Raw genomic sequence first — 12,713 nt, 5'->3', positions numbered from 1 at the left:
ACTTGCCCCGTGTTCCCACTTTCTTTCCTAAATCTACACTCTGTGCTGGAGCTCTGCACTCCCTCCTACTTCTCAACCCTTAAAACTAATAAAAAGAATCATCCAGAATCACCATTAAATAAAGTCAAAACAACAAGAGGAAGTAACCCAGTCTGATCTTCTACCACCGTGAAGTACAAGATTTCTTTTCTGGGTTCTGGGACACCCTGGATGCTGTTTGTGTTGGACTTTATGTGTGCTTGATATGTGTGCAGGATTCTTCAGGTTCAGGGGATTCGTGGTTTAGGGTGTTTTAACATTACAAATAAGACTGTCAGGAATAAACAGTATAAGCTACTTTCATTTGCAACACATCCTGAACTGACCCCAAGCTTTTCAACTAATAAGCTAATCATATACATTGTATGTATAGTATATATATACATAGATATATATATAGATATATCTATGTATATGTATATATTAGTATTAACACTTTGCCTAGTGTATTGCTACTTACAGTACATGACCCTGATAGGATTGGAAATCTCTGAAATGGTCAGTCCTGTTAACTGTTACTTCAGTTATCCAGCTATGCTTGTCAGCATCCTTTTTCTAGGCTGCTTCTTTAATCACATGCAGAATACAGAACAATGAAGCACTTTACTTCTGTAAAACTAGCATTTTTGAATATTCTTTTTTTTTTATAAGTGAATTTCTAAGATGGTCTTGCTTTTATATTTTATATTCCTTTTTGTATTATGTATACATGAATCTGTTCTATGGATTTTATGTGAGACAGAAGATGTGCGATAAATACATATCATTAATTATATATAAAAATGTGATATGCATGGTTTTAAGATTTGATATTATGTATGAAATTTTGCTGTAGGCAATAATGTGTTGAATGGAAGTATTGTTTATATATATATATAGATATAGATATACAGTATATAGATGCATATGGGTATGTTATGAAATTGTCAGCACGCTTGAGGGAAGCAATCAACACTGAGAGGTCAGAGCTGGTTAATGCTACTTACAACAGGCCAATAGCCATTCTTTAGTAGAAATCATTTATGATTGGTGTTATTCTAGATTTTATTTTTCTGGGAAAAGATCAACAGAATAGTAGTCTGTCTCGCACTACTGCCCGATCCTCCAGCTTATCTATAGCTCTCCATTCCAACTCTAAACTTCCAACTCTGTTTCTAAAAACAGGTTACTTTAACTAAAGAGCTTCTTAAAATAGCTGGCTACTGTAGTTTACAAGGAATAGTATCTCAAACACAGTGTATTTTTTGGGGTGCCTATTTTCAATAGCCAGTTTGTTGTGCTTGTAAGTATGCACCGAATCAGGATAGAATATGTGGGAATCAGCTTAATAACAGAGTTCACGTTCATCATAATTAAGGAGCTTTTTGCCCATTGTAACAATGTGGCTCACGAATGAGTTGTTATTGGTTTTTAGACAGCACTGGAAGTGTTTGGCACAGATAAATATGCTACACAGAAAAGTGTTGATATATTTTTAAATCTAGAATACCACCAGTCTGTAGTATTTACACCACGAGATAATCTCTCCAATGGATATCGGCTGTAAAAACACAGTAGACAAATCACAAGGCAAAGTGTATAAATATTATAGTGCCTTTGTGAGAGTATTCTTTATATCCATGCTGTTTCATTACACTCAGCTGGAACCTTACAGTATGTCAATAAAGGCATTACTTAAGTCAACTGAGCTGTTCTTGTTTGACTGCTGGAGAGTATACTGTATTTTTAGATCAATCTGTACTTGTACAAAGCACATTTGCCTGTTAAAGTGCCAGACTTACAGAAATGTAAAATGTAGGAATGTGTTTGATCTCAGAGTGACGTCATCATCCTAACGCAGGGGGTGTAGGTCTCAGGAAAGGTAAGGGCAATGATGGGGATTGGCGGGGGTGAAGGGTTTTGTAAGTGTAGCATGTGTAAAGGGTCGGTGGGTAATGAAGTCACTGCGGAGAAAAATGCTTGCTATCTTTCACAGCTGTCATCGTGTATAATATTTTGTCACAAAGCCTTCATTATGTGCAGTGCTTCAAAAAATAAGCCGTCAGCAATCTGTGGCTATTCTATTCCCGTCATGTCCCCTAAATGCTTTTGCATACCATTTATTGTCTTTTCATTTTGGAGCATCTCAGCATTGTGACGGCTTTGCGATCTCATTGGCGTTCAAGTCGTGTATATGCAATGTTCTCAACTATCTGATACCCAAAGAAAACTTTCTTTGAGGACTTTCCATGCATTTTTGCCAATTTGTGATTTATCGTCGTGCTTGCTTTGGGGGCAGGGATACTTGGCTTAAACTTTCCTTTATTCACATCATTTCATTGGATTTTCTGTTTTTCATCACAGTCTCTGCCTTGGGAGAAAAATGCTTTTGTCAAACAGCACATTTACCACTTCATATTTGGTTTCAGGGGGAATTTGAAAAGGGTATGATTGCTTGAGCTTTATTCCCCCGTTGCCTGATGGAAACCAGCTAATCATTCATGGCTAACATTTTTTAGACATGGAGCAACCCGAATGTGCATTGAAATGTATTTTATATTCATTGCTGCATATTAATATTCATATAACAACTTTGCCATTATCTACCGAACTTAAGGGGTAGGTTGTGGTAAAAGCAACAATTGGCTCTTCTATGCTCCATCTAAAAAAAAAAAGTGATCACTATTCTCCTTATTGCATCTGTCACATCATCTCACCTGAAATGCCTGCATGTTATTTTCTCCTTCAGTGACAATGAGGACCATAAACCTTTAAAAGGGAGCCGCTCGCCATCTAATGGGACAGTTAAGAGAGACGACAGTGACGACAGTTTAGTTGACTACGGTGAAGGAGGAGACGGACAGTTCAACGAGGATGGCTCCTTTATCGGGCAGTATAGTGGAAAGAGTGCCAGTAGGGACACTGCTGAGGGCCATGAGAGCTCGGAGGCCCCATCCCCTATAAAAGCCATGAACTCCTTGAACTCTTTTGTGTAGCCAGTCGGTCTTAACAGAACAGTGTGGGGTGATGCACTGACTACTCAAGCCCCCTCAATCCCTACATCACTCTTACAGGGCTGTCCCAACACTGCATGGCTTTATGATCAAACATGTATACCCAGCTCCATAAATGAAACGTAAAACTCATTAAAGACGTTTATGTTTTCACACGGGCGTCTTATGGAGAAGCTTGGAAAACCTTAGCTAATTATACCCTGAGCGACATTTAGGAAGTAACCAACTCAGCCATAACTTTAACAGTTCATGACAGTTCCATAAATCCATATATTAATCAACACTTTAATATTAACAACTATTGCATTTTTACCAGGAATCTGATATGGACTATGCAGTTATTGTCTGAACTATATTTGTTTGTGTTGATGGTTGTCATATTATCTATTCAAATAGGGGGCATTGTCTACAGTAAATTTCTACTACTCCATGTATATTTTTTTCCAACCCAGAAACTTGTACCAGAAAAATGCTATGTAATCTATTACATTAAGGCAGTTCCCATGGTGCGTTTAAAAGGAAGATGTTGTACAGCGCATATGTAAAGTTATATGTAATGAAGTGAACATTCTGCACAGTGGAATTTGAGAGCAGTGCACATGTTATAATTCAGAGTGTTGCACTGATACGTCCTCATCTGTAGTCGCTGTCACACTGCGCCAATGAAGAAGGAGGCTAAAGTGCTGCATGGCATGTCACATGACCTCATGACCTTTGCCCTGCATGTGACCTCCTCTTATTGTGCTTGATCTGAAGGCCAGTAGGGAATAGCTGATGGTGTGATAGCTTGCTTCAGTCTCTGCAAGTGCTCCTTCAGCAGGTAGTGCCTTTTCTTTAAAGCATTGATTCACTTGCAAAGTCTCTTTCTGGCCTTCAGTGTCTGGAACAGAGACAATGGGAGAAATGCAGAAGTCACATCCAAGGATGGATAAGATAAGCATGAGAAGAGCACCCTGTGGATGGACGAATAATTAATATGCGCTTGGCTTTTTTTTTTAAAGACACAGGACTGGCTTTGATTTCTTTGAAAAGTAAAACACACTGTACTGGATGAAATTAAAACATTGTAAGAACCACCACTGATGTATAAATGCCTGCAATACCTAATGGTATTTCTGCAGTGTATGGATATCTGTGTTTGTGTGTGGTTGTGGACACAGCACATTAATTCAACTCCTATTAAGCAAAAGTTGTTCGCATTTACTAACTGCTCTTGAGGGCCTTTGGATGGGATCAAGATTTAGTTTTTCTTAACTTGCATCAAGTTTTATTTTTTTAAAGACATGTAGAATATTTGTTGAAATTGTAAATATCTTAATTGATTGTACAGGAACAAGCAGCTTTTACAGCAGTCTAAGCGACGATATCATGCACGATATGGCTCAACTTGTTGGTAGGAATATTATAAATATAGACAACTTGTAGAGAACATATATATATATATATGTATATGTATGTATATATATATATATATATGTATATGTGTATATATATATAAAACATATTCATTTTTACTTGCTGTGCACAGTGTACATTGTACTGTAACTAACTGGACAGAAAATTGCATATACAGTCAAATTCTTATTGCTTTCTGATTTGAATGCCAAGTTATATAATCCTGCTGTTTTACAATGTCAATATCATGATGCACAAAATTATACTATTCTGATTTGTACTGGTTCTGCTAAGTCTCAATATACTTCTAAAATTATGCTCTTTTCTGACAGTATTGCAAATGTTTTTTTGTATTTAAGAAACAGATTTGTACTAACAAAGTTCTGATGCTGGTCTATAAAGCTCTGAATGGTTTAGGACCAAAATACATCAGTGACCTCCTGACCCAGTATGAACCTTCCAGATCCCTCAGGTCATCTGGATCCGGTCTTTTATCAGTTCCCAGAGTCAGAACCAGACACGGAGAAGCCGCATTCAGCTTTTATGCTCCTTATATCTGGAACAAACTCCCAGAAAGCCTCCGATCAGCTGAAACACTCAGTTTATTTAAATCCAGGTTGAAGACTCACCTGTTCTCAGCTGCATTTGAATAAAGCACCAAATCCACACTTAGGCTTAAATTTCAAAACTCACATTTTAACTACTGATTTTATCTACTGTTCTGATTTTATCTGTTTTGATTTTATATACTGTTTTGTTTGTTTGTTTGTTTGTTTGTTTGTTAATTAGTTAGTTTGTTTGCCTGTTTTAATCAATTTTAAATCATGATTTTTATTGTTTTTGTTTCTAATGTCTCTGTAAAGCACTTTGAATCACCTTGTTGTTGAATTGTGCTATACAAATAAACTTGCCTTGCCTTGCCTTGCCTTGCCTTGCCTAACAGACTCTTTCTTTATCGCTATGTAATATTTTTTTCCTTTTAGTGAAAGTATGGAACTCAAGCTGCAGGAAATAATGAATGAATAAATAACTATCTGTTTTCAGGCTTAAAATGTCATTGCCTTGTCATGCTGTGAATGCATTTAAATTCAGTACTCCATAACAAACACTGTCATTGAGTCTTAATTGCTGCATAATTTCTGATTTCTGATTCAGCTCATAACAATACCACATAATAAAAACCGTGTACCATTTTCAGTTTGGCTACCAAAATCGCTTTGGTGAGGCTTCTAAAAACTCAGATATGTAAAAAGGTAAAGCTTTGTATTGAGATAATTTTAATAAGTGCTAGTTAATAGACAATAAGTAGCTACTGGATCGTAGTTAATAAAATACAGTTGTTAACATGATAGATTCGATTTTATTTATATAGCATTAAATAACAACACCAGTCATCCCAAGGTGCATTATATTATAAGGTAGAAACCCTACAAACAGACAAGCCTATATGAGCAAGTACTTGGCAACAGTGGGAAAGAAAAGGTCATTTTTAACAGGAACAAACCTCTGCCAGAAACAGGATTCAAGGAAGGATTTAAAATTTCTTTCTGGATTTAACAGGGAACCAATGAAGAGAAGTCAATGACCAGAACAGAGTCCAAAATTCCTCAAAGTGTTATTTGAGGGCAAGTAATGCCATTAATTTTCAATAACTTTTTTCATTTTTAGAAGCAGGAATTGGAGGTTAACGAGGTCTTTATGTCTTTAAGACATTCCTGCAGTTTAGCTAACTGATGTGTCTCATCTGGCTTCATCTGCCAAGTTGGGTCATCTGCATAGCAATGAAAATTTATGATATGGCTTCTCATGATACTGCCAAAGGGAAGCTAGAGAACTTAAAATTAATATTACTAAGGAACGTATTAATATTACTGTGTAAAGAAGTCTACCCATTTACATGATTGAATTGTAGTCTATTAGATAAATGTGATTCAAACAACTACTCTGTAATAGAGTATTATAGTCGATAGTATCGAATACTGCAACTGGAGTACAGGCACAGAAATAAGTCCACGGTCAGTGTCCATAAGAAGAGTATAAATTTAGCACTAAAGCATGGCTCATAAGCGTGGCATCTACGAGCACGACATCCAAGTGCACTTCAGACCCATCCACACAATCAGATAAAAACTTGTTCATCCCAAAGACAAAACTCCCAACCACAATGTAAACAACATGGTATATGGTGTGCAGTGCAGCGACGAATGCTTAGACCTGTACACTGGAGAAACCAAACAGCCACTGCATAAATGCATGGTACATAGAAGAATCACCTCCACAGGACAAGACTCAGCTGTATCTGCATCTAAAGGATAAAGGTCACTCTTTCGAGGTCGCCAATGTTCACATTTCAGACAGAGAAGACCGATGGTTTGAAAGAGGAGGGGAAGAAGTCATCTATGTCCACTGTGAGCGACTATCCGTGAACAGAAGAGACGGCTCACGACACCAACTGTCTGTCTGCCACCTACAGTGCAGTTTTGAGATCCCTTCCCAGGCGCCTTAACGTCACATCTCACACAATAGGTTGAGGGAAGGTCTCACAATGGTTTCACTCGAAACCTCTGCTGATGATGACCCACACCTTCATGTGATGAGGCACAACTCTTAACTAAAGCTGTTTCTATACTCTGATGGTTAAAATTTTATTTGTGAAGAAATTCATTAAGTTGTTACTAGTTAAGGTTAATGGACTAATGGAAGAGTCAGTGGAGCTCTGACTCTTGTCAGCCTGGCTACAGTGAAAAGAAGTAAGCTGGGGTTGTTCTTATTTTCTTCATTCAGAGATGAATAAGCTTGCTTAATTTAAAAAAAATAGATCAATATTAATGAGACGTAATTTCCTCTTCAACTTGTGAATTCTCTGCTTTAAGATGTGCGTTTGTGAGTTATAATTCGGAGTCAAGCACTTCTTTTTCAAAAGGAGCCACTGTATCCATCATGCACTGTGAGGATGCAGAGTTTAGATAGCTGCTCTGTGCTGTGTTGGCACATGGTATTGACTTAAATCTTAAATCTTCAAATGGGCTCTTGGATGTTGGACCGTGAAATTAGCCACATGATCTAAACTGCATCAATGAATGTACATTGAGCAAAAGCTGAGAAATATATTAATATGGGTACCTTCACCTTCCTGAATCTCCTTGGGGAAGCCTCTATAGGGTCTTTTGCAACACAGTAGTTGGACTCCACCTTTTTGGAGCTTACTCGTGGCCACTTTCATCATGGGCACTGTCAAGAAATATCGAGACAGCAACCCACCATCTGGTGCTTTATCACACAGCAGTGGTGTCAAGAAGCAGGGAAGCTTGCTATCTAGTGTCTTGAAAATAATTGGGGGGGGGGGGTCCAAAATGAGACCTGGTCACAGGGAGAATATTAACAAAAAATGAATTGTTGTGAATTGCAACTGGAACAAAGGCTATATTATTTAAAATAAACAGCATTCTCCGAGCAGCAGTGGTGATCTCAATGACCTTATGACCTTCAGCTACAGGACTTGTCTGTCAATTTGTTTCCATTTGACAGATTTTACCTCTTGACTTTACTGCCATCTAGTGACGTGAGGCAATTACACTGATGGCTGAATTAAGCAACAGGCTTTTAAAAGCTTACTGGCAATGCACAGTCTGCATGATGCAAACTGTCAACAAAACTATTTTAATGATGCTGTAAAAAGAGAAAATGCCACATATGTATATCACTTTAGTGAGTCAAATAGTGTAGTCAAATTACAATACGCACAATCACTCTACATTTTAGCTGAAAGCCTATGAAGTTGTTAGTCCTTCTGCTAACATCCCTAGCCCTCGAATAGCTGGACTTCCTGTAAGAGGCTTATTCCATGGCAGCAGAATCACATTATTTGTCTGCTGATTGGCAATCATTACCATCAAACAAGCAGCTGCCCCATTACCCTCCTGGTCTCCACCAACCATCTCACCAGCCCCCCTTCCCGCTGCTTCAAAGTCACCCCCCTCCTCCATTTTCCCATTCCTCATCCAGTCTTCAGTGGATTCATCCTGTGTTGGCTGTACGTCTGCCATAGCATCCATTAACCGTTCCCAGATCTGTCTGTGTCCAGGACTTTGATTTATCACTGAGTAGAAAGCCTGGTTTAAATTGATCTACAGCTGGTTTATGTCTTGCTAAAGTGTACTTCCAATAGGGAAAAAATGTCATTACACAGCCTTCTTGTGATCCTCTGTTTTCAAACAACCTGCAACCAGCTTTAAAGCAGCCCATTTGCATACCAGATGCTAAGAGTCTTTAAGCATCCATGTAAGTTATGAAGAATCAAGGATGTGAAACAAGGGTGTTAGAAAAGCATCAACATTTAGTTTCTGATACATTTTAAGTGTGTGCTAAGCTTCAGGGGGTCTGTTCTTTTGTATGTAAGTGACAGAGCCTTTGTGTCTCTTTATGTAAATTTGCCCTATTCTGAAGCTTTGAGAGCTGGGGTGGATAATTGTTTATGATTACTCTGTGACATTTCCATATGGCTGATGAATGGTTAGCCAACACATAGTCACATACACACATGCGCATTACGCAGACACACACACACACACACACACGCACACACACACACACACACACACACACACACACACACACACACACACACACACACACACACACACACACACACACACACACACATCTGTCAAGACTAAGTATTTTTAGCCTGACTGGTAGATTTGTTTAACCTGAAATTGAAAACCACAGCAGTAGGAGTGAAATCATGTCTTCTCGGATGAATATGAGTGTATCCAAATAACTGTTTTCCTTTAGGTGGGGGGAATGAGCTCATGTGGTGGGAGTTTTTACTGAACAAAAATGAGTGTTTTGTTCTATTGATCTGGTATTAACTATCTCTAAAAACCCATCCCCCATTTTTTTTATTATCAAGATTACACCAGGATAATAACCTTTCCACACCCTGATTCTTATTCCCTGTGCACCCCCGACTATATCCCATGTGTATTTGGGTTGATGGGTGGGGGTTACCTTTGCACAGGCCCCTGTGGAGATCACGGAGGCTAAATTACATTTACCTCCCCCCCCCCTCCTCCTCCCATGCCTCTTCGCGTCCCTCTTTCCTCCTCCCCCTTTGCCAGGCAGATAGATGTCAGCCACCCATTCTTTCCAGACAGCAGGGTGTTTGCCGTTCCTCTTATCCACCCCAGATACCGACCTTGTAACATTCTAATTCACCAGCAGGATCTGTCTCTATTTGCACTGCCATGTTGTAAGAAGAACAACAATGTTTGTCTTTGGGCTGAAGACAACTAGAGCTTGGATAACCCTAATGCAGAATAATATCCTTTTGGGCCATGCATTACACTACTCTATTTGACTGCCATAAATTTCTTCAGTCTTACCAAGTCCCTTCGGCTTGGTGATTTTCTATGGAGTGTCATGATTTTAATGATATATCCACTGAGTTGCCATCTGAGAGGAAACAATCCCTTCTTGATTAAAAGTCTGAATAATAACTATATCTCTGGGGAACAAAGCTGCTACACTCAGCTCGATCTGCCTTTTACATTGAGGGCCATACCCTCAATGTAAAGTCCGTTTCTGATCACATTAAAAAAAAGAAGAAGGCATAAAAAAAAACTTCTTTGATATCTTAGCCAGAGAGGCTAAGTCCTTCAATTAATTCTGCCCTGCTCTTTCTCAAGGATTCCTGCATTATTTATAGGCTTCTGCCACCGCAGATTATTACTTGGCGTTTGGTGTTTACATCCAAGATTTAGATCTAATCCCAGGGGATTGAGATGGTTTCATGTTTAGACTGACACATGGGCAAGGCGTTGTAATTAGTAGAGGTGCCCTTTTGATATCGGCACGATGAACAACAAGCTGACAGTTAATATGCAGGCTGCCGTCACACTCGTTTCTCAGCAGTGTGCAGACACGCAGATCAATTTATCCATCCAAGATTTAAGATTTTTTTTTCTGAGAGTTTAGCTGCAAGCCCAAAACAGCGGACTGAATTTTTAGTTTGTGGCACAGCACAAATCATCCAACAAGCACATTAAAAATCAGCTTCCAAGTGCACATATGCATTGCAAAATAAACACTATTCCATAGGAACCAGTTTGTCTTAAAAAAGTTTTCTGTGTGCATACATTTCAGTTGGTAAAGCAGAACTGATGACTGATGAAGGGCTGAAATATTTATTTATTAGTCCGTGTTTTGTTATTTATTTCTTGGAGGCAGACAAAATCGATTCTCATTCATTAAAACTGGTCTCAAAGTATTCGACAAATCCTCTGTGCAGCAAAAGCAGAACAAAAGATAAGATATCAGAGAGCAAGTGTTAACTGATGGGACTCATAGTGTATGAGACTGGTCCAGTTAGGGATGAGACCACTGAAGGTTAATGTTGGCATCACGTGAGAGATGGTAGAGGGATGGAGGTTAACCAAATCTAGCAACAGGAACTATAGTTTTTTTCTGTCTTTGCCATCAGTAATGAGCTGTAGGGAACTTTGATGTACTTAATACACACAGCTGTTTAAAATGTGTAGGTTATTCAAGAACACTACATTTTCGGTGCAACCAAATTCATTATTCATCCCGTTTATTAGTTAAAAACAAACTGATCTGTGCTCATATTTCCACCAGTTATTACACATGCATTAATATCTGGGACAGACTCCAAGGAGAGAAAATCAGAGTTAAAAGAGTAGTGAGTATTGAACTGAGGCAAATGCTTAGCAGTCAAAAATTACTTCAAATGGGCTTCATTTGCTTATGTCTGCTGGATGTCAGAATATGCTGCTGATTTTTAATATGTACCATTTCATTTACTTTTTTTTTTAAAGGGCAAAAAGGGAAAACATATCTCAAGAAGATATATAAATCATGTTCTCCATCATTTAAATCAAGAAGAGATCTAAAACTTCCCAGTAGGCAACAGAATAAATTATTTTAATACAGCCCCTTTATCATTTTATGTTAAATAATAAATAAAGAAAAACTTCATGGGCTGCTCTGATCTGAAAGTGGTCTGGGCTTCACTGCGGGGTCCACTGTGGTCATGTGGAACGAGCAGGTCTAGCGCCCCCCTAAGTCAGCAGCCATAACCCTTCTTTCAGTCCACGGGGACAGGACCGCGGCTCCGTCAGTTTCTTTCCCTGATCTTGAGCGCCCGGCGATGCGGTGCTGAGCAGGTGTGAGCATCCTGAAGGACACGACGGACGGACGGACGGACGCAGTTGCCCGCTACGCAAGGTAAGGACGAGGAGAGCGCTGACCAGACAGCGTGAGAACTGATTTTTTAACATTATTTCAGAAGAAGCCGGGTGCAGCTTTTTTTTTGACAGCTGGGAAATCAGCGTTGTTTACAACGGGCAAGTGGGATGCGCGGATGAGATTGAGCTCATTCAGCCGCCCGCAATGCAGAAATACGTAACGATTTGGACGCGAAAAAGACAAAAAACCCCAAAAAGAATTTAGGATTATTTTGCATGTAGATCCAGACAGATAACGTGATCAATATGATCGCGGCGTGCGTGGCGGGGATGCTGCTTTTTTAGCATCTGTACATCCTGACCTCCCAAAACACACTCGATGGTGCGTTCGTGATTTGTTTTCCCCTTTTTTGCGCATCTCTTTTGAAGTAATAAGTCCGAACATATAAGTCAAGATAAATGAAAACACGCCAGAGGCCATATCCTGGTAGCGCTGCACATACCGATGATGATTCAAACTACTGGCTCCCTCGCAGCCAAGAAATTATGAAGAAGCATCCGTAAACACTTTGATCTGGGGTGGGAGTATAACCCACGTCCCGGTTTCAGCACCACGATTGATTGAGACTAATGGCTGTGTGTCATCTTTACCAGCAGACTGAGCCGTAACGCTTCGTAATGGCCCATTGCAGGGTCTTTCTGTCAGGTGCTGGAGACGGTGTCATGGGCGCGTCCTGACTCACCAGACTAGGTTTTAGTGAAGAGGAACTGCTCATGCTATGTTGGTAAACTCAGGGTTAGAGACTCAACAGGGGCTTTTGGGATATTTATAAAGAGACTTCCAACATGTAGCCTGAATATTAATAATAAAAAAATACATAAAATGTGTATAAAATTGCACTCATTGGGGACATAGTCCAATTATGTATATAAAAAAATCCCAGATATGATGATTCATGACATACATTGGTATTCTGCATATGTATGGGGCTCACCAGGGATTGGAGAATATTGTAACCTATGAGCTCATTATTAGCAGCAGTGGCTCAAGTCTGGCAAAAAATAACTGACATCGTTAAGA

At 39.2% G+C, this 12,713-nt stretch overlaps 2 protein-coding genes and 1 long non-coding RNA gene across 18 annotated transcripts in view; 2 read left to right on the top strand and 1 right to left on the bottom strand.

The window, feature by feature from the left end:
* The window catches only part of nrcamb (neuronal cell adhesion molecule b), an 80,583-nt gene extending 76,130 nt beyond the window's left edge, over positions 1–4,453 (top strand). For 10 of the 16 annotated variants that reach the window (XM_085169113.1, XM_085169112.1, XM_085169111.1 and 7 more), the window contains one exon: positions 2,768–4,453. In XM_085169113.1, the coding sequence (XP_085025239.1) occupies positions 2,768–3,014 (247 nt within the window). In that variant the 3' untranslated portion in view covers positions 3,015–4,453. The remainder of the gene's footprint in view (positions 1–2,767) is intronic. The other 6 variants (XM_085169121.1, XM_085169120.1, XM_085169118.1 and 3 more) reach the window with 2 other exon arrangements.
* Positions 2,675–11,433, bottom strand: LOC146515243 (uncharacterized). The gene is made up of 2 exons (XR_014875464.1): positions 5,364–11,433; positions 2,675–4,799 (listed from the first exon to the last, which is right to left on the bottom strand). It is a non-coding gene; the product is annotated as an uncharacterized LOC146515243 (long non-coding RNA).
* Positions 11,434–11,530: 97 nt separating this feature from the next.
* The window catches only part of cntn1a (contactin 1a), a 62,062-nt gene continuing 60,879 nt past the window's right edge, over positions 11,531–12,713 (top strand). The window contains exon 1 of the mRNA XM_085169125.1: positions 11,531–11,672. The gene's annotated coding sequence lies outside the window, so the exon portion shown is untranslated. The remainder of the gene's footprint in view (positions 11,673–12,713) is intronic.

This window comes from Neolamprologus multifasciatus, chromosome 7, assembly GCF_963576455.1.
Source record: "Neolamprologus multifasciatus chromosome 7, fNeoMul1.2, whole genome shotgun sequence".
In the NCBI taxonomy this organism is placed as follows: domain Eukaryota; kingdom Metazoa; phylum Chordata; class Actinopteri; order Cichliformes; family Cichlidae; genus Neolamprologus; species Neolamprologus multifasciatus.
This window is presented reverse-complemented; position numbering and strand designations above follow the sequence as displayed.